This window comes from Rosa chinensis, chromosome 6, assembly GCF_002994745.2.
Source record: "Rosa chinensis cultivar Old Blush chromosome 6, RchiOBHm-V2, whole genome shotgun sequence".
Classification (NCBI taxonomy): Eukaryota; Viridiplantae; Streptophyta; class Magnoliopsida; order Rosales; family Rosaceae; genus Rosa; species Rosa chinensis.
Window position 1 is genome coordinate 40,524,359 of NC_037093.1, and position 20,115 is coordinate 40,544,473.

General features: G+C 39.2%; 1 protein-coding gene across 1 annotated transcript; it reads right to left on the minus strand.

Annotated features, from left to right (window-relative positions):
• Window positions 1-16,604: 16,604 nt before the first annotated feature.
• Window positions 16,605-18,174, minus strand: LOC112171332. The gene is made up of 2 exons (XM_040507744.1): window positions 17,953-18,174; window positions 16,605-17,834 (listed from the first exon to the last, which is right to left on the minus strand). The coding sequence occupies exons 1-2, from the start codon at window positions 17,960-17,962 to the stop codon at window positions 17,431-17,433; spliced, it is 414 nt and encodes a 137-aa protein (XP_040363678.1). The 5' UTR covers window positions 17,963-18,174; the 3' UTR covers window positions 16,605-17,430.
• Window positions 18,175-20,115: the final 1,941 nt, after the last annotated feature.

Below are 20,115 nucleotides of genomic sequence, written 5' to 3' on the forward strand. Positions count from 1 at the left end.
ATTCAAATAATAAATTAAACCTCAATTGGAAAATAATAGTATACTACATGCACATTTAATTTAAAATAAATGTCCACTCACAGTACTATTTAGACGATCACGCATACAAGTTCCTTCATCGAGTAATAGCTAGGTATATCGCCCTGTACACAATTATAATTCGTGAATATTGATTCGGCAATTAAATACGATTCTAATATCTTATTCTCCTAAATCAAACTTCCAATTTCTTTTCCAATTTAATCCAACTTCATCCTTAATACCAACTCATTATTTTAAAGGTTCTAGGGCAGAACTGAGAGAAATCCGACGGCCGGATTCTCGTAATTCAATGATCGACAACCTAAACTTCGGAATTACACAATCGATACAAAACTCCTTCAATATCCACCAAACTTCACATACAAGTTCCACAACATTTATAGGATTTATTTGGGCTAAAACAGGAATTAAAAACCAGCCCTACGCTCCTCCACGCGCCGGTAGCCACCACCTTCGATGGTCACCAAATTTTAGCAGCACCACCTACTCAACAGTCCAAGCTTTTTTCACAACTACAACAAGTTCCAATTTTATCTGTAAGTGATCGTAATTGGCCGATGAAGTTTTTCCAGAAAAACCCACCCTAGGATTTGAAATTGTCGATTCGACCTCCCCACTGCAAATCATGGCTCAAGGCTAAGGGCAAAATGATCCTTGGCAAAAATCAAACCTTCGACGCCGGTTTGGTGGCTAGAGACGGCCGGAATCGCCGAAAATCAAAGAATGTTCCGATCGGCTATAGTGAACTTCACGGCTCAAAATCAAGCTCCTCCGGCCGAATCACTGCAAAACACCACCACAGATGTGACAAGGAGGAAGAGGCAAGCTTGCCGGTGTCCGGATTCCGTCGTGGGTTGGCCGGAGAAGGAAGAAATTGGAGGAGGAAGAATCGGACCGAAGAGGAGAAAAAGGTAGGGGAAGAAGAGAGAGAAAACTGGGTAGGTTTCCAAAAATGGCAACTTACCACAGTAACTTTTATATTTTCGGCCATAACTTTCACATACGAATTCCGATTTAAGTGTACCACATGTCCACGGACTCGGTTTAACATTCTCTACGACTTTCATGAAGGAAATTTTCTCAAATTTTGACCCGAACAAAAAGTCATCTTTTCGGGCTACTAAAAGCACTAAAACAATAGTAAAAGTGAAAGTAAAGATCGTTCACCGTCCAAGTGACTAGTAAACCGGTGAATTCGGGTTCGGGACGTCACAATGTATATGCTAACCCTCTAGCTAGGCACTTCTACTGTCTAGTTGCAGTACTACTATGATGGGGTGAATTCCAGGACTAGCTCCAACTTTATTAGATACTATACTCAATTTGTTTAATGTTCTAATCCTCACTATATTAAGTTCAACACTTCAACCACAATCTCAGTTGTAAGTTTGTTAGAATAGCAGAAGAGTTGTAGCCACGATTTCATTTCATACTATATTTACTGGTGTAAGGGTATAGGCTCAAAATATCGTTCACCAAGAGATAAATTTGAGCTACTTAATACTACAGCTGGATTCAGTGCCGCAGTTGTTAGGTGAAAATCATGAAGGAAAGTAACTCATAAGTGCTGAATGTGTTGCCAGTGAATAGCATTGGAAAGTGTTTGATCTAATACAGAGTCCATATTTACAAATTTATAAGTTGGATCTGCAAGCCATCATGTCTTGTGGCATTGAAAATGTGGTTTCAACATTTTTGATTAAGATTCAGGCATATTAGGGGTCTTGCTACAACTTACTGTAAGGTTTTGTATGAGCAAAAACTGTTGATATATTGCCTCTTCATAAGTAGCGGAGAATTTCTACTTGAGCGATAATAGTACAGTTGACATGGAGTAGTAGCTTTAAAGCATTCTGGTTCTATTCGGATCTCTATGGACATGGAGCGACTACAAGTCCGCAACTGACCTATCTCATAAGCAGGAGCTGTGGAAAATGTTCTGCTTTTGTTTAAAAGAAATTTCCTAAACTAACATAGAGTACCATTGTTTATCTCATTTCTAACTTAACTAGATGATTTCCTCAAGACTTGGTCCAGAACCAAACGAAATTTGAGGTTTCAAGTATGAAATTAGTGATATCCCTTTGGCTTTGATAGCATTCCATTATCTGATTCAAAGGCCCAAGCACTCCTATTGTGAGAACTATGGTTTAACCCATTTACTCGACAATCACTTAAAATGTAGAAATCCCTCTATTGATTCTACAATTTCATCTTCGTAGAAAAGTAATGGCTACATTGTGGCAAGTTGAAGATGAATAATAACGCCATTTCATTTTTGGCTTGGGCACTGGAATTGCAGTGAAAATAATTTGTTTCTTCTCATATCAATAGTCTTATAGACTTTTCTGTGCTGATCATGTGGTAAATGACATTGGCTTCAGGACTAATACTGATCCAGGAAGTGTAGGTTCATGATACAAGAAGAGCATATATATAAATATTACAATACCCAAGCAACTATCTCACAAACAACTCATAGCAAGGTCTAGTTGACAAAAAAATAAAAATAAAAAAAATAAAAAAATGGACACAATAGACAGACAATAACAATCACAAAACAATCTCACAAACTATGAGGCGTACGAGAAGAAGAGTTAGCATATGCAGCACCTCTTTTAAAGCTCTTTCCAACCATGTCTTAAATGGGGTAGAGTACGTGCCAGTTAGGGCTGTCAATGGGTCGTGTCGGGTTGGGTTCGTGTCGGGTCAAGGTATTTGTCGTGTCACAAGATACAAACCCAAACCCAACCCATTTAATAATCGTGTCAAAAATCTAATCCCAAACCCAACCTATTTATTAAATGGGTTATCCGTTTCCAACCCGCTTAACCCATTTAACAAATAGGTCATGTCGTGTTAGACAAAATAACCCATTTAAGGGTTAACAATGCGACCCATTTAACTAAAAAAATGCATAAATTGATTAAATTCACTATAAACTCCACAAGACGAATAATATAAATAATTAAATCCAATAATTATAAAGCAAAATATTTCAGATTGTCTAATCATATGATCAAATACTCCTAACGTCCAAAATTTCAAGAAGAAGTATAACATAATCGGGTTATACGGGTTCATTTCGTGTTGGCGGGTTGACCCGTGACCGACCCATTTATTAAATGGGTCATGGCGGGTTGACCCACGGCTGACCCGCTTTTTAATCGTGCGGGTTCAACCCATTTATTTCGTGCGGGTTTCGAGTCGTGTTATCGGGTTGTGTCGGAATTGACAGCCCTAGTGCCAGTTGGCTCTTCTATCTTGCAAACCCATAAAGCTTTTATCAGAATCCACCAAGACCTAATTTGGAAGAGCAAGTTGTTGGGTGTGTGGATACGATTCCATATAGGATAAGGATTTGTTAATCCTTGATCAAAGAGGAGTTTTTGATTGTTTCCTACCTGCTTACATAATCCTACTTGGTAATGGTTTCTATCTCTATTGGGAATAGGTTTCCAACATCTTATAGGGTCTAGTTAGATATCTATAAATAAGGGCATAGGTTGTAGTAGTAGATCAAGTCTTTAAAGCATTAAATAGAGAGAGCAAGTGAGGTCTTGAGAGTTGGTGATAATTTCTTGTGAGAGATTCTTGTATTCTTGTTCGTGTATTCTTCTTCTTCTATAGTGAAAGCCAAGTAGCCTGGGGCCGTAGGCAAACTTCTTTGCTGAACCTCGTTAACAAGTTCGTGTTTGTTTTCTCGATCGTTTATCTATATTGTTTTGCACTTGTCTGCTTCCGCAAGAGGAATTTTAGGTCAAATTCCTAACAAAGTGGTATCAGAGCTTAGACTCTAGAGTGGAAACAATGAGCATAGAAGACGTTGAGAAGAGGGTCGATAAGTTCGACGGTAATGACTTTAGCCTATGGAGGTCACAAATTGAGGACTACTTGAATATGAAGAAACTTGCTAAGACTTTAGAGGGTAAGCTCCCAAAAGATATGAAGGAGGAAGAATGAGATGGATAGGATGGCCCTTAGAGCCGTTTGACTATCACTTTCGAATGATGTACGGCGATTTGTTATCAAGGAGACTACATTGAAGGGGATGATGGATAGTTTGTCCAACATGTATGAGAAGCCAAATGCAGTTCAACAGTTGTACTTGATGAGGCGATTGTTCACTTTGAAGATGGGTAAGGGTATATTTGTTCGCCAGCAAGTTGGGATATTTGGTGATATTATCGAGTGACTAGCATCAGTGGATGTTAAATTCGACGAACACATCAAAGCTTTGGTGTTGTTGACTTCCATGCCTTCGGATTGGGATGTGACTGTGAACTCAATTTGTAGTGGAGCTAGGACTATGAAGAAGCTAAAGTTTAATGATGTGCGTGACATTATTCTGAATGAAGAGACGCGAAGACAAAATAACCTTGAAGATCCTTCAAGTTCTGCGCTCTCTATAGAAAATAGAGGTAGAACGTTCAACAAGAACTCAAACAACAATCGTGGAAGGTCCAAGTCTAGGGCACCTGGAAAAGGCCGAAGCGTGTCCAAGTCAGGAAAGTGGTCCGATGGGTGTTGGCATTGTGGGAAATCTAGACATGTCAAGAGGAACTGTAACTAGTGGAAGGAGACAATGAAGATGGCAAACACAACTAAGTGTGATTCGGATGCACTTGTACTAAGCGTTACTGAAGCACCATTGGAGTCATGGATCGTAGACTCTGGAGCGTCATTTCACTTAACTTCACAACAAGAGCTCATGGTGAATTACCGACGTGGTAATTTTGGCAAAGTGTTTCTTGCTAATGGTGGAGCCTTGGAGATTGCGGGAAGGGGTGATGTGAAGATTTCGTTGACAAATGGTGGACCTTGGACCTTGAACAATGTTAGACACATACCGCGGTTGAAGAGGAATTTGATCTCTGTGGGTCAGTTGGATGATGAAGGATGTTGCACTACCTTTGACAAAGGTACGTGGAAGGTGTGTAAAGGAGCTATGGTGTTAGCTCATGGAATCAAGACAGGAACACTTTATACGACCTTGAATATTGTTGCTATTGTTGAGAACAATGAAGGCACTATGATCGTTGAGAAAAATGAAGATGCATACTTATGGCATCGTAGACTTGGGCACATTAGTGAGAAAGGTATGGGTGTACTTCAGTCGAAGGGTAAACTACATGGTGTGACTCAGTGAAGATTGGGCTTTGTGAAGACTGCATATTTGGAAAGCAAAAGGTTGTTAGTTTCTTAAAGGGTGGCAAGGCACCAAAAGATACAAAACTAGAGTTGGTTCATACTTACGTGTGGGGACCTGCACCGGAGCTTTCGTTAGGTGGCTCAAAGTACTATGTGACTTATATTGATGACTCCACAAGGAAAGTATGGGTTTATTTCCTGAAAAATAAATGGGAAGTATTTGATACTTTCAAGAAGTGGAGGCAATCGTAGAGAATGAGACTAGGTCGAAGATCAAATGTCTGAGGTTGGATAATGGAGGTGAATACTCTGGTAATGATTTCAAAGAGTATTGTGCAGAGAATGAGATTAGAATGGAGAAGACAATTCCTGGAACTCCACAGCAGAATGGAGTGGCTGAACTCATGAATAGGACTCTGAATGAGTGTGCAAGGAGTATGATGATTTACGCAGGATTGCCAGATATGTTTTGGGCTGATGCGGTTAATACTGCTGCTTATTTAATTAACCGTGGGCCATCAGTACCATTGAATCATCTCCTACATGAGGAAAAATGGAGTGGAAAAGAGATAGGCCTATCGCATTTAAGAGTGTTTGGTTGCGTGGCATATGTTTACATTGAGTCCGGTGCGAGAAGCAAGTTGGATCCCAAGTCTCAAAAGTGCATATTCATAGGCTATGGCGGTGACGAGCTTGGCTATAGGTTTTGGGATATGCAGAATAAGAAAGTTGTAAGGAGTAGGAATGTCATCTTTAATGAAAAGGTGATGTACAAGAATAGGCAAGCAGCAGAGCCTAAAAGTCCTGTAAGAAAAGATCGGCAGTTTGCAAGGTTGGAAGAATTGTCCAATGAAGATGTGTCTAAGGGAAATCATGGGGTGGAACGACAACAACAAGAAGCTCTTGAGGTCGCACAACCTGAATAACAAGTTCCTAGTGATGAGCCAGTGACACCTCCTTTTGTGCGAAGAGTATCGTCAAGAAGTACTAAAGGAATACCAGTGACACCTCCCAAGTCTTATGCTAACCATTTGCTGTTAACTGACTGTTGTGAACCCGTGAGTTATGATGAGGCAATGCAACATAAAGATTCTGCTAAGTGGAAGGGTGCCATGTAAGATGAGATGGACTCTCTCATGTCCAACAATACTTGGGAGTTAGCTAAGTTACCAACAGGTAAGAAAGCATTGCATAACAAGTGGATTTACAAGATTAAGCAAGAAGTTGATGAGAGCAAACGTTACAAGGAAAGGTTGGTTGTGAAAGGTTTTTCAGCAAAGGGAGGGAATTGATTTTGATGAGATCTTTTTGCTGATTGTGAAACATACCACAATCTGGGTGGTGCTTGGTTTAGTGGAAGCTGAAGGTCTGTATTTGGAGCAGCTAGACGTCAAGACTGCTTTTCTTCATGGTGATTTGAAGGAGGCATATACATGAAGTAACCACAAGGTTTTATAGCACCTGGTAAGGAGGACTTAGTATGCAAACTGCAAAAGAGCCTTTATGGCTTGAAACAAGCCCCAAGACAGTGGTATAAGAAGTTTGATGCTTTCATGTGTGGGAGTGGCTACACAAGATGTCAATCCGATCATTGTTGTTACTTCAAGAGGTTTGACAAATCTTATATCATTCTTTTACTGTATGTGGATGATATGTTAATAGCTGGGGAAGACTTCAATGAGATTGAGAAGTTGGAGAGAGAGATGTCAAACCAGTTCGCGATGAAGGATTTGGGTGAGGCGAAGAAAATCTTAGGTATAAAGATTATCTATGATAAATTGGCTGGTACTCTGAAGCTTTCACAAGCAGAGTATGTTGAGAAGGTGCTTAAGCGATTCAATATGGATGAATCGAAGGCTGTAGGAACACCGTTGGCGGCTCACTTTAAATTGTCCAAGGAACAATCACCCAAGAGCGAAAAAGAGAAAGAATATATGAAGAATGTACTTTATGCATCGGCAGTTGGATGCTTAATGTATGCTATGGTGTGTACTAGACCCGATATTGCTCATGCAGTTGAAGTTGTGAGTAGGTACACGAGTAATCCAGGAAAGCAACATTGGGAGGCTGTGAAGTGGATCATGAGGTATCTTCGGGGTACTACTGATATGTCTCTTTGTTTCAAGAGAGGTAGTGCTAAATTACAAGGATATGTTGATGCAAACTTGGCAGGAGATCATGATACTTGTCGGAGTACTACTGGTTATGTGTATACTGTGGGTGGTGCTGCCCTATCTTGGGTCTCAAATTTTCAAGGGCAAGTGGCCCTGTCTACAACGGAGTCCGAGTATGTAGCAGTCTCAGAGGTTGGTAAGGAGATGGTGTGACTAAAGGGTCTGTTGGAGGAATTGGGTAAAAAGCAACAGAATTGTGCATTGCACAGTGATAGTCAAAGTGCAATTCACTTGGCAAAGAACCCTGCTTTTCATTCAAGGACTAAACACATTCCTATGAAGTACCACTACATATGAGAACTCGTGGAGACTGAAGTGCTGCAATTGTTGAAGATTCAAGGAAGTGAGAATCCTGCTGATATGTTGACTAAGTCTGTGTCAATAAGTAAACTGAAGTTGTGCTTGGCTTCAGTTGGTCTCCAAGTTTGAAGAAGGAGATGTTGGCTGTGATAATGGGTTTTGTGTTGGCTATGATTGAAGAGTATTGAAGAATGTTAGCTACTAGTGTAATCGGCTCCAAGTGGAAGATTGTTGGGTGTGTGGATCCGATTCCACATATGACAAGGATTTGTTAATCCTTGATCAAAGAGGAATTTTTGATTGTTTCCTACCTGCTTACATAATCCTACTTGGTAATGGTTTCTATGTCTATTGGGAATAGGTTTCCAATGTCTTATAGGGTCTAGTTAGATATCTATAAATAAGGGCATAGGTTGTAGTAGTAGATCAAGTCTTTGAAGCATTAAACAGAGAGAGCAAGTGAGGTCTTGAGAGTTGGTGATAAATTCTTGTGAGAGATTCTTGTATACTTGTTCATGTATTCTTCTTCTTCTATAGTGAAACCCAAGCAGCCCGGGGACGTAGGCAAAGTTCTTTGCTAAACCTCGTTAACAAGTTCGTGTTTGTTTTCTCAATCGTTTATCTATATTGTTTTGCACTTGTCTGCTTCCGCAAGAGGAATTTTAGGTCAAATTCCTAACACAAGTGTCTCACAAATCCTACTTCACATGTACCTCTCTGTACTTGCTGGTCGTGTTTGGTATTCCTTTGTAAGATGAGGCGCCAGAGCCCTTGGCAGGACCAGTGTGATCATTCCAGTAGCTCCCAACAGTCCCAATTATGGCCATCTCATCAGATGACTTCTACTAGGTGACTTCAGCGGTGAAGATGAAGCTGAAAATTGTCTCAGCTCTTCAACTGTTAATGCACCTAAAATTAGTCTATCTTCGTGGCTTGTTCCTGAGTGTGGTGAACTATTACATTCAACTTACATGTAGTAGGGAAATATTACAAGCACCGTAAAAGAATCTTTCCTCAAATGAAGTTTTATCCACATTTATTTGCATTACAGGTTATAAATTAAAGTTAGAGAAATGCATGGATTAATATCAACTTTAAAGCATCATTCTTTTTCATTAGGAACTATTCCAAAATCAGTTTCGTCTTTATTTTTTTGGTTCCGGTCGGAGTTGTTTAAGGAAATTGGAATGTAGAGAGAATTGGGAGAATAGTTGTGTGTACGTATTCACTGATAATAGGAGCCCTATATATAGGGATTATAAATAAGTACATAATCTTGGAGTACAAGGATTCCTATTCTAACTCCGAGTACAAAATCTCTCATATTACAACTATAGAACTAATCCTAGTTTGACAAGGCACACTAAATGTCAATATTCGTCAACACTCCCCCTTGTGCCGCTCAAACTTGGTGGTGACTGTTTGATGGTTGCCTCGTTAAAAACTTTGCACGAGTAATAAAAACCTTGTGGGACAAAAACAACCTTGAGGAGGAGAAAAAGAGTACAACACGTCCTTCACTCTTTGAGATCGAAGGTGTAGACATCATACCTCCCCCTGATGTCAACATCTCCCTCTGATTACTACAATCATGAGAGTTCAGATAACTTTCTCAATCCGATGCTCTTCACATGTTTCTCGAATGTGGATTTACGTAACAACTTAGTGAATAAGTCCGCTACATTATCCTCTAATCATATTTAATTCACTTCAATGTTTAGAAGTGATTGTTGTTGTTGATTGTAAAAGAACTTAAGCTATATATGCTTGGTGTTATCGCCCTTGATGAAACCTAACTTCATTTGTTCAATACAAGCTGCATTATCCTCATAAATGCATGTAGGTTCATTTGTGGTAGACTTCAAACCACAAGTTCCTCGAATATGTCTAATTATAGACCTTAGCCATATGCATTCACGCACAGCTTCATGTAGAGCAATAATCTCTGCATGATTCGAGGAAGTAGCAACAAGGGTTTGTCTTGTAGATCTCCAAGATATCACGATGCTTCTCATGGTAAAGACATAACTCGTTTGGGAGCGACCTTTGTGAGAGTCAGAGAGATACCCTACATCAGCAAAACCTATCAAAACATCACCATCGTTTTGATGTATGGGAGGTGGGTGAGGCCGGCCGCCCTTGTTGGTGGTGGCAGTTCCGACAGCGACATGGCCGGCCACGGCGGTGTAGATGGCGGTGCTTTGCCGTATGGGGTTCGATCCCTCTGTAGGGATAAAACAAGCCCATATCTGTCATACCCTTTAAGTATTGAAAGATTGTCTTTACACCAATTCAATGGCATCGCGTTGGCGCAGGGCTACATCTAGCCAACAAGTTCATAACAAATGAGGTGTTCGTTCTTGTATTGTGTTAAGTACAATAATGCGCCTATTGTATTTAGGTAGGACATTTCTGCTAATTAACACGTCTTTGTCATCATCCCTGGGACAAAACATATCCCTCTTAGGTCAAGACTGTGGATGGTCATGGGAGTGCATCTTGACTTTATCAAAATGCCAAAGCATTCATTGACACAGTATACAAGTTCTAAATCTAGACAAAACTGCATTTTTCCAAGGTCCTTCATCTCAAACTTGGATTTCAGGTGTTCAGCGGTTTCCCTTATCTATCAAGGGTTCCAATTATGTATATCAACATAAACCGCGGCAATTGTAAAACTAAAACTTGTCATGGAAACGCGTGGGCATAGTTCATCATATCTCTTCCCAATCAAGTAGTCATTTTAGTGAGCGTTTCAACCTCATTGCAAACGCGCTCCGTGGTCTAGAGCCAATTGACTTGGGTAAATGAAGTTCACAAAAACCTTCATTATATTATGTATCTAGATCCCTATAAAGGTACGTAATGACCACATTCATAAGCTGCATGTTCAGTTATTCAGAAACTACCAAACTGACAAGATAGTGAAGTGCAATGACATCCATTACGAGAGAAAATGTCTTCTCGTAATTGATTCCAGGGCGTTTTGTGAGAAGCCTTGCGCCATAAGGCAAGATTACCATCTCTTTTTCTCATCACGCTCTCTAATGAAGACCTATTAATATCAACAGGTTTTATGTTAGAAGGTGTTGACCTCTCAAACCCAAAATCCTTCCTCTTCGTTAGTGAATCCAATTCTGGATCATGTCATTCCATTTAGGCCAATTTTCTCTACGTTGGCATTCTTCAACAGAGCAAGGTTCGATGTCATTGGTCTCAATAATCCCACATCCTCATGTACACTAGTGTAGTTTGTAGAGATCTCTATATTCACAGGAATTGGTTCTAACATTGAGGAGTCCCTCAACGATGTCTCTGGGACATAACCATAATCTAGAATATTCTCATAAGATGGATTTGGAGTATCAATGATCAATGGATCAAGTTGTGCCAAACTCGCTCTCTAGCGGAACCCATGGCCTATGACACCATTATGCCACCTTGTGGCGTCATCATACCATTATCGATCCATGGTGGTAGTGTCATTCCTATCTCTTCTGGGTCGCACCATGTCTTCTTGTGGGGACATCAATCCTTGCAGACATGTTTACAGTAGGTATATGTGATCTTGTCACTTTCAGGAGATCAATATGAGACATAGTGGGGACAGACTACGACAATTCCTGTGGTTTTTGTTGAACGTTGACGTTCTCATCTCCCCCTGACAACGAGAAGACTGTCTCATCAAAGTGACAATCCGCAAATCTAGCGGAAAAGAGATCGCCTGTCAAGGATTCTACATAGCGGACTTATAGTTAGAGATTTATATCCAACATAAATAAATAAATAAATATATATATATATATATATGCATTCGTTGCAATGACCCATTTTGATGCGTTGCGGTTGCGCAATTGACACATAAACCACTCACTCAAATATGCATAAGTACGAGATATTCGACTCGCACCCAGTCTCTAGCTGTAACGTAAATAAAAATTGAGTGGCTATGAGTCGTAGACGAATTAGCATAGCTACATGCGATATTGCATAACCTAAGCAGAAATATTGGTGCGCATTACCAATGTCCGGGCTACCAATCGTAGTAGTTTAATGGTGGCTTTTCTGTAAGACCATTGGGGTATGTATATGGGAATATGATGCCTAATATCAATCCTCAATGATATGCAATAGTTATCGAAATTTTTTTGATGTAAACTCTCTAACATTATCAAGTCGAACTGACTGAATGAGATGATCCAGGTAGTGAACCCATAGCCATATTATCTGGGCAAGGAGTTTATCATAAGCAGCATTACGAGAGGACGATAGGGCGACACGTGACCAGTGTGTCCGCACATCACCCAACACCATAAAACATCTAAGCAGTCCACAAGTTGGTTGAATCGATCGACAGAATCCCCTTGGATTCTATGTAAGAATGAAATTATTTCCTTAGTGTCCTTTGCATAGGATGGTCTAGATCTTAAAAAGCAAGCTTTATAGAACAAAAGATGGGCTTTAGAAGCAACCAATGAGGATTTTGGTTGAGCCATAAAGTCACAATTGACTTTAGAAGTAAAAAGAAGAGGTGAATTGGGGTTCTTGGCATCAAAGCCAAGTGATGGCCATAGTGGGTAGGCGGCGCCAGCCATTGGTGGCGGTCTATCGTGGTGGCATCATAGTGAGGTGCATGGGCGTGCCATACTTCTCCTCGAATCAATTTTTTATTCTTACTTCTCTTCATTCTGAAAAATGGATGTCCATGTGAAGTCTTTAATAGACGGATCATCATGTCACGACCTGGGTGTCCCAAGCGGTCATGCCAAAGCATATATGTATCATAAACCCATAAGTCATCTCTCATGACATGATTAGATTCAATGATTCGAATAGTGGTTGCATACAACCCACTAGAACGACACATAAGCTTCTTTAATACCTGTTTATATCCGTAGTCATTAGAAGTGATGTAAAGGAACTCTTGTCCATTCTCACAATGTATTTCCACATGAAAACGATTGGCTCTTATATCTTTAAAGCTAAAATGGGTTCTTCCAGCCTAAGGAGATTAGAAAGCTTCAGTGACATGAATGATTGTGCCATTTGGCAACAAGAATTGAGCTGGTCCTCGACCATGAATCAATTTAGATGACCCTACCATCGTAGTCACTAAAGATCGAGTAGGCATCATCTCAAGAAATAACTGTATATTTCGAAGTATGGTGTGGGTAGTAGCACTATCCACGAGGCATTCTAGCTCTCCGGTCAAATTTTGATGCTCACGAACTCTCTTAGTTCGTAGCCTACAAATGCTCTTAGTATGTAATATTTTATGCTTACAAAGCTCTTAGTCCGTGGTTTAGGAATGCTCTTAGTTAGTAATTTAGAGTGAACTCCCCACGGTTCCGCTTTTTTGAATCGAACCCACGTTACAAGAAAGGTGAGATGTAGGAGAAGCGATTTTGGAAGTCCCCCAGTACAAGAAAACATTAATTAAAAGAAGTAGGAACTTTTATAAAAACTTACTTGGTTTTTTCTTGTTACCTGGTCTTGCTAGTGAGGATGACGGACGCCCGTGTTGATGCAGGTGTGCGAGGCTGATCCGGTTTTGTGTAGGTGTGCAGGTAGGCACAGGCGGCGGTGCAGGGAGACGCACTAGGTAATCCTAGGGTAGGGTTCTAGGGTTTCACAACTTAGAGAAGAAGAAAGAATTATTTTTGGCTTTTGATTCAGGGTTAGGGCTCATGCTGATAACGTATTTAAGGAAATTGGAATGTAGAGAGAATTGGGAGAGTAGTTGTGTGTATTCATTGATAATAGGAGCACTATATATAGGGATTACAAAGTACATAATCTTGGAGTACAAGAATTCCTATTCTAACTCGGAGGATGAAATCTCTCCTATTACAACTATAGAACTAATCCTACTTTGATAAGACACACTAAATGTCAACATTTTTCAACGTACAGGAGTCTCTTAATGTACCATTGTTAATGGGTACGGGTACTGGAGGAGGGGAGTAATATGGCTGGCTTCTTAAATCTAGATAGGAATTCGCGTTCCAATAAGACTATTCAATGGTCCAAGCTAATCAATGGTGTTCCATGTACGTACAGAACTGTGTACTTTCACTAAACAATGTACTTTCACTAAAGAATGATTTATGATCTTGTTTGATATCGTGAAGTTTTGGTTTTTATATGTTTGTTCTTCATTTAATTATAACTATTCTATAACAAAGACTAAGTCTATTATAATTTATAACAAAAAGTCTCAAGAAATCTATTAAGAGTTTTCTCTCCATGTTTTTCGCGAGAAGTAGCTATGGGATAAAAGGTTTAGAAGGAAAAGATAGCTAGAAATGTAGTATTGAGCACACCTTAATTGAAGGCCAATACCATGTATTTATATTCAACTGAACAGTAGTAATCACTACAAGTCATTACAAAAGATAGAGTAGAACTCTATTAGATTTACATACTTAGAGATACATTTGATAATAAATGTTGCAATAGATTGCTCCCATGTTGTTGATGGACATTAGAAGAAGGTGAGATAAGATTAGAAGACTTGAGAGATAGAGTTGCCTTGCATGCATGCATACGTGAAGAGTGCAAACAGACTTTATGTTTATCATGGGCTATGGCAATCTGTGAAGAGTGCAAACATACTTTAGGTTTATCATGGGCTATGGCAATCTCTCTTAGAGTTTCGCCAACAAGTCTGTTCGTCCCTAAGATCTTTGTTGGGCTTTTCAAAAAAAAAAATAGATCTTTGTTGGGCATGGGATTGTTTGTACCCATATTTAGAAAATCGGCCTGTGAACTCTTGGCCGTTAGATGAGAAAAATATGGTGTTTTTATTGTTGATACTCAATAAAATTTTATATTTATGAGATTTTATTAGATATTAACTTTTAGAGAAGAAAAGAGGAGGGCAGGAAATAACGGCGATAATTATTCTTTGGAATAATTAATGCCGAGATTTTATTGAGTTTGAAGGCACTAGAGAGTAGAGACGATATTACATGATTAAGAGCAAATTATTATGGTTCAATTAAGGAATGTAGCAATATATACGGGACATATCTTGATTTCGGTCATTAAGACCGAAATATTCATTTCATTTAATTCCATAACCTACTTCCTAAATCTTATGTTCATAATACATCTACAACTTTTCTGCTGTTCAGCTGTTTACTTTTTGAGTTTAACTTGTAAGGTGGATTGGGCTAGTACGTGCATTAATTGCTTAAGTTCTCAAATTCTATTTTACATATACTAAGGGGGGTGTATTCAATTAAGAGTCTACAAGATTTTTTTGTATTTTAGAAGTTTATGGGTATTCAACTGAGATTTTAAACAGTCTTTTAAAATCTTGATATATTCAATTAAGATTTAAAATTATCCATTCAAATCTGCCGATATTCAAAAGTATACGGATTTTTAAGGATTTCATTAAATGCTGGATTTTGGAGGATTTTATAGTGCTTTTTATACATATCAAAACTAAAAAACAATCCAACCACTTCCCAAAAGATTTTGATGGATTCTTTCTCACTCAAAAAATAAAGAACCTCTTCACCCATAAATAAATAAATAAAAAACAGGACTCAACAGGTGACACTCATCCATTTTGTCTTAGACCTATTTTCCCATTATCTTCCTCTACCTCTACCTCTGCTCTCATCTAATAATTTTTTATTTTATTTTTATCACTATAGCTCTAGAAGGCTTAATCCTTCTAGCTAATGAAGCTCACTTTCAATGGTATTATTAAGATGATACATACACACATGATTCTTTTGTAAATTAGATATGAAATGAATTATGTCATTAGTTTACTACTTTATTTTTTGTGTAACATTTTGATTTGTTAGTTTTCTCTTATTGTTCATATATCATTATACACAACATAAAGAATGGTAGATTGCCATACTTTCTTGTCATTGATATAGCATTATAGTTGGACCCATACATCCATTGCTTAATTAAAGAAGAAGAAGAAAAGAAAAAAAAAAGTTAACCTACCAAAAACATTATAAGGATTTGTAAAATCTAAACAAATACTAGTAAATCAATCTATTAAAATCAATCAGAGTTCATATAGAATTTAAACAATCCATGGATTAAGTAAATCCATGGATTATAAAAACTCATACAAAGTCTTTTAAAATCTGAATTGAATACACCCCCCTAAATGTGGGTGCACTGTTCATCACTGTTCATGTAACAGTGAAATGACGGTTTTGCCCCCAGCTTTTGACTGAAATTACAATTATGCCTTTTATTATTTTTTTTAGGAAGAATAATCCTGTTTTGTATTTATAAATTTCTACAAATTATGGAAAAAGTTTGTTGTTTGCTATATCCATTTATTACTAATCTATTATTAACAAAAAAATAAATATATTCTAAGTATCGCCGATATTTTTTAGATTATGAGTATTCATCTATTATATATGAAACTTGGAAAAAAAACAAATCCGCAGTATCGCGCGGACACGTTTTCTAGTATGGTATAGTTGGCTGTGCTAGTTTTGACGACGGAGCTTGTAGGTATGGGTGATCCAAAATTCTTTATGTGTGGGTTGGTAATTTTTGTTCTTCTTAATTAGTGGTGATTGTTTGGTGTTTGGCTTGTAAAGTTGAGACAAAACTGTCTCTGGTGAAGAGTGTGCATAACATATTAACATTGCATTAGAGGTTGCGTGGTGTCATGTGTCGATATTTAGGCTACCAATGTAAAGTTACCATCACCAACTCGGATGCCGATGGAGAAGTATCGTTCCACTACCTTAGAATTCCGGTTCCTCCAAATAGACCACAACATGCATTGTTATAGGAAAAATTTCACAAATGGTCACTCAACTATGACTCATTCGACACTTTGGTCACTCAAGTTTCAAATATATCATTTTGGTCACTCAACTATTACACAGAGCAATAGGCCAATATATATTTAACTTCTATTCAAGACCAAGAAATAACAAACACCAAGTTCAAACTTCAAATTTTGGAAGTCCAATACAATCTTGTATAAACAAAAAATGTCAAAAAACAAAGCCCCCGGCCACTGTATGACTGGAACAAACTGTTAAAGTTGAAAGTGTGGCACAAACCAGATTGGAGGTCGCCTTGTCAGCTTCAACAACTTTTCAGCATCATCTGCATAAGGCTTTAAGAAACGACGATTGGTTATGTCATATACTCCGCAATCATTTGGTCCATATGGTTCAAGTCTGTTTGTATAGCATCATAATCATGGTTAAAGTATATGCAATTTGATTGGCAACCTGGAAAATCTGAAGCCATCACAGACACCGAGGAGTTATCACCGATAAAGAGAGCAACATCACCTAGGGTTTCTTTTTCAGTCCACTTATGCTCATCAATATTAATCTTGAAAACTTTGAATTCTGTGGTCTCACGTTTTTTGTTTTGGTAGTCAATGTACCTCTTAACCAACCAGAACTCTTTCTCATTTGAATCCAATACAAGATATCTCTTGCTAAAACCATCTGAAGGAAGACCTTGCGCAAGCTTCAACTTGGACAAGCTACTGATATTGAAAGAAAAAAGTTGGCTGTCATTATCCACCGCATAAATCATACCTCGAGAATAAACCACTTCTTCAATTAATCCCCACCTCTTATCAACATATGTCCAACGCTTGTCTTTACAACTGGGTCTGATAAAAGCCAATCGATCATATTCACCATATACTACCGTAAGAACGCAATCTTTTGGATCTATTATTGGGTCTGCGGACAATGAAGCCTTGAAGACATAATAATCGCATTTTTTAATCCAAACCTTTTTACCGAGCAGTGGAGGAAGACGTACGAATTATGGTTGCATTTGTCTTCTTTTTCTTCTCTCTACCCTTCACGGAGAATGGATTCAGTAGGGTTATTGCAAACTTTTCATCCACGAATATCAACCATCCTTTTGAAGAGCCACAAAATCGTCGGTTAGGCACCCTTAGTTGCATGTCGAGAACCTTATCATTCATGATATTGTATAATTTCGATGAATTTTCTTCATCTGCACTAGAAATCAGGAGCATCGGAGGTTGCTGACATCTTGACATGAGTAGCCTCTGATTATCCTTTGCCACACAAAACCATGACTTGCAAACAACGCTGAATCGCATATAATCTGCCGATGATACTATTCCTGTTAGAACTAAGCCCAACAAGTCCTTTTGTAGTCCTGCCCAATCTGAGAACAAAAACAAGTTGTAAATTATACGCACGACATAAATGTGATGGGATGAAAACCAAATAAATACAACGTGTTGTTCCTGGAAAGTACAGAAATAATAGTTTGAATGAAATACCTGAATGCATTGTTATCCTCTGGCAATTTGTAAAATCTCAGAAGAAGATTGAAGTTACCGGAAACATTGCCTCTGCGCCTATCTATATATAGTATAGTCTTCTACTTTGTTGGGAAATAGGAATACTGCTAACAAAAAAAAAAGAGAGTCGGATTGCTATTGCACTAAGGATTAGGTTATCGATGAATAATCAAGAATGCTCTACGTGATGTCAGTACCTAAGGTTTGTAAAATTGCATGCAAAAGAAAATGGGATATTGCAAACATTATTATTTATAAGGGTTGATTTGCAACATGGCACTTGTATTGTCATGGATCAGAACAAAAGGTGCAGCTATATTTTAATTGTGTTGTTAATCTGGTACCTCCATCTTTATATTTGTTAAAATTGAACATGTCAGTCATTGGTTCTCGCCGTTCTCGCATGTGGTCAACTCTTAAAAATGGTATCTATAGTAACACGAATTACCCTAGACTTCCAAATTTTTTTAGGAATTGAGAAGAGGACTAACTCATCGTTCTCGGTCAGAAGTTTATTAATAACTCAAAAGTAGTACATGAGTGATGGAGGATGCTGCCAAAGCCATTCTCAAACAAAGGTAAAAAAAGAGAGTTTTTTACCAATAACTACAAATAACTACATATATTTACCACTAGCAGACTTCAAAACATGGAGCCCGTGCGGTCAACAACCATTAGCCCATCATAAAGAAAGAACACTCAAATATTAAGAAATTTATGAAACATGCCACTGACTAATATAAACCATTTCTCCAAAAATCAAAGCGATCCCAAAATCTAAACCGTTTGAACTAAATCGACATCTAGGGCTCCGGCGAAGCTAGGCGACAAAGCAAGGGCGCGAGCGCAACCCCAGAGGCGAAGCAAGCTCGTGACTCCGGCGGCGAAGCAAGTGCACGATCCCGGCAGCAAACCAAGTGCGTGACCTGGTGGCGAAGCAAGGGCGCGACCCGGTGGTGAAGCAAGTGGGCGACCAGGCTGAGAAGCAAGGACTCCGGCGGCGAACCAAGTGGGCGACCCTGAGGCGAAGTAAGGGTGCGAGCCGGTGGTGAAGCAAAGGGGGCGACCCAGCGGCGAAGCAAGCGGGCGACCCGGCTAAGAAGCAAGGGCACGACCCCGACGGCGAACCAAGGGCGCAACCCTGGCGGTGAAGTATGGGCGCGACCCAGGCGACGAAGTATGGGCGCGACACCGGCGGGTCAGTAGCTATAGTCTTGATCGAAGGTCAGTTGACAGGACCCGCCCTGGATTTCACCCTGATATCCGAAGTGGCCCTGCGGGGCCCACCTTAGAAGAAATTCTACCAAAAATTTGGCGGAACTTCCCCTAAAATGGGCTACCCAAAACCTATAGAAAGCATTTACACTTCTAAATCAAATCATCCTTATACTTCTGGAGCCACCCTGCTCCCCAACTCAACATCAATCTCCAATTCACAAAACACAAACCTCAACTTGAAAAACATAAATCCCATAGGTAATCAGAGCAATTCTAATAGAAAGGTAAATAAGGACAACCTAACTCAAAGGCAAACGCGGAAGCCATGCTGTTGACTATGCCTCAACTCCGTGTACGCCCGACCTCACTAATTCGCCTGCAAACTGGGCATTTGAAACCGAAGGGCCCAGGGGAAAGTATTGAAAACACGTTAGTGTGAGTGGACAAAAATAAGCAATTTTAAACAAAAGAGATTTTATACTTTCCCACATTTAATTTATTAAAAAATCTCCCGATGCATGCACTGATTTAGGAAAACGAAACAAAAGGAGTTCCGCTCAAGAAAACCGACTAGCCCTGCTAGTCCCAAACAACTTAAAGGAAGGATGGAAACTCCGATACTCAACAGAATAAGACCAGCCCCGCTGGTTAAACGGAAATCAGACTAGGCCCCGCTAGTCAAGTAATGATAGGATATGGGAAAGAAATATCACCATACAGGTAATGGAGCCTCCCAGGCTCTACCTACCCTCGACTGCCACTCACACATAGATTGTGCGAGGAGGAGAACTAATAACCTCAACTTCCACTCACACATAGATTGTGTGAGGAGGAGAATATGACCTCGACTGCCACCCACACATAGATTGTGTGAGGAGGAGACTAATAAATCACCTCGACTGCCACTCACAAACACAAAGTATG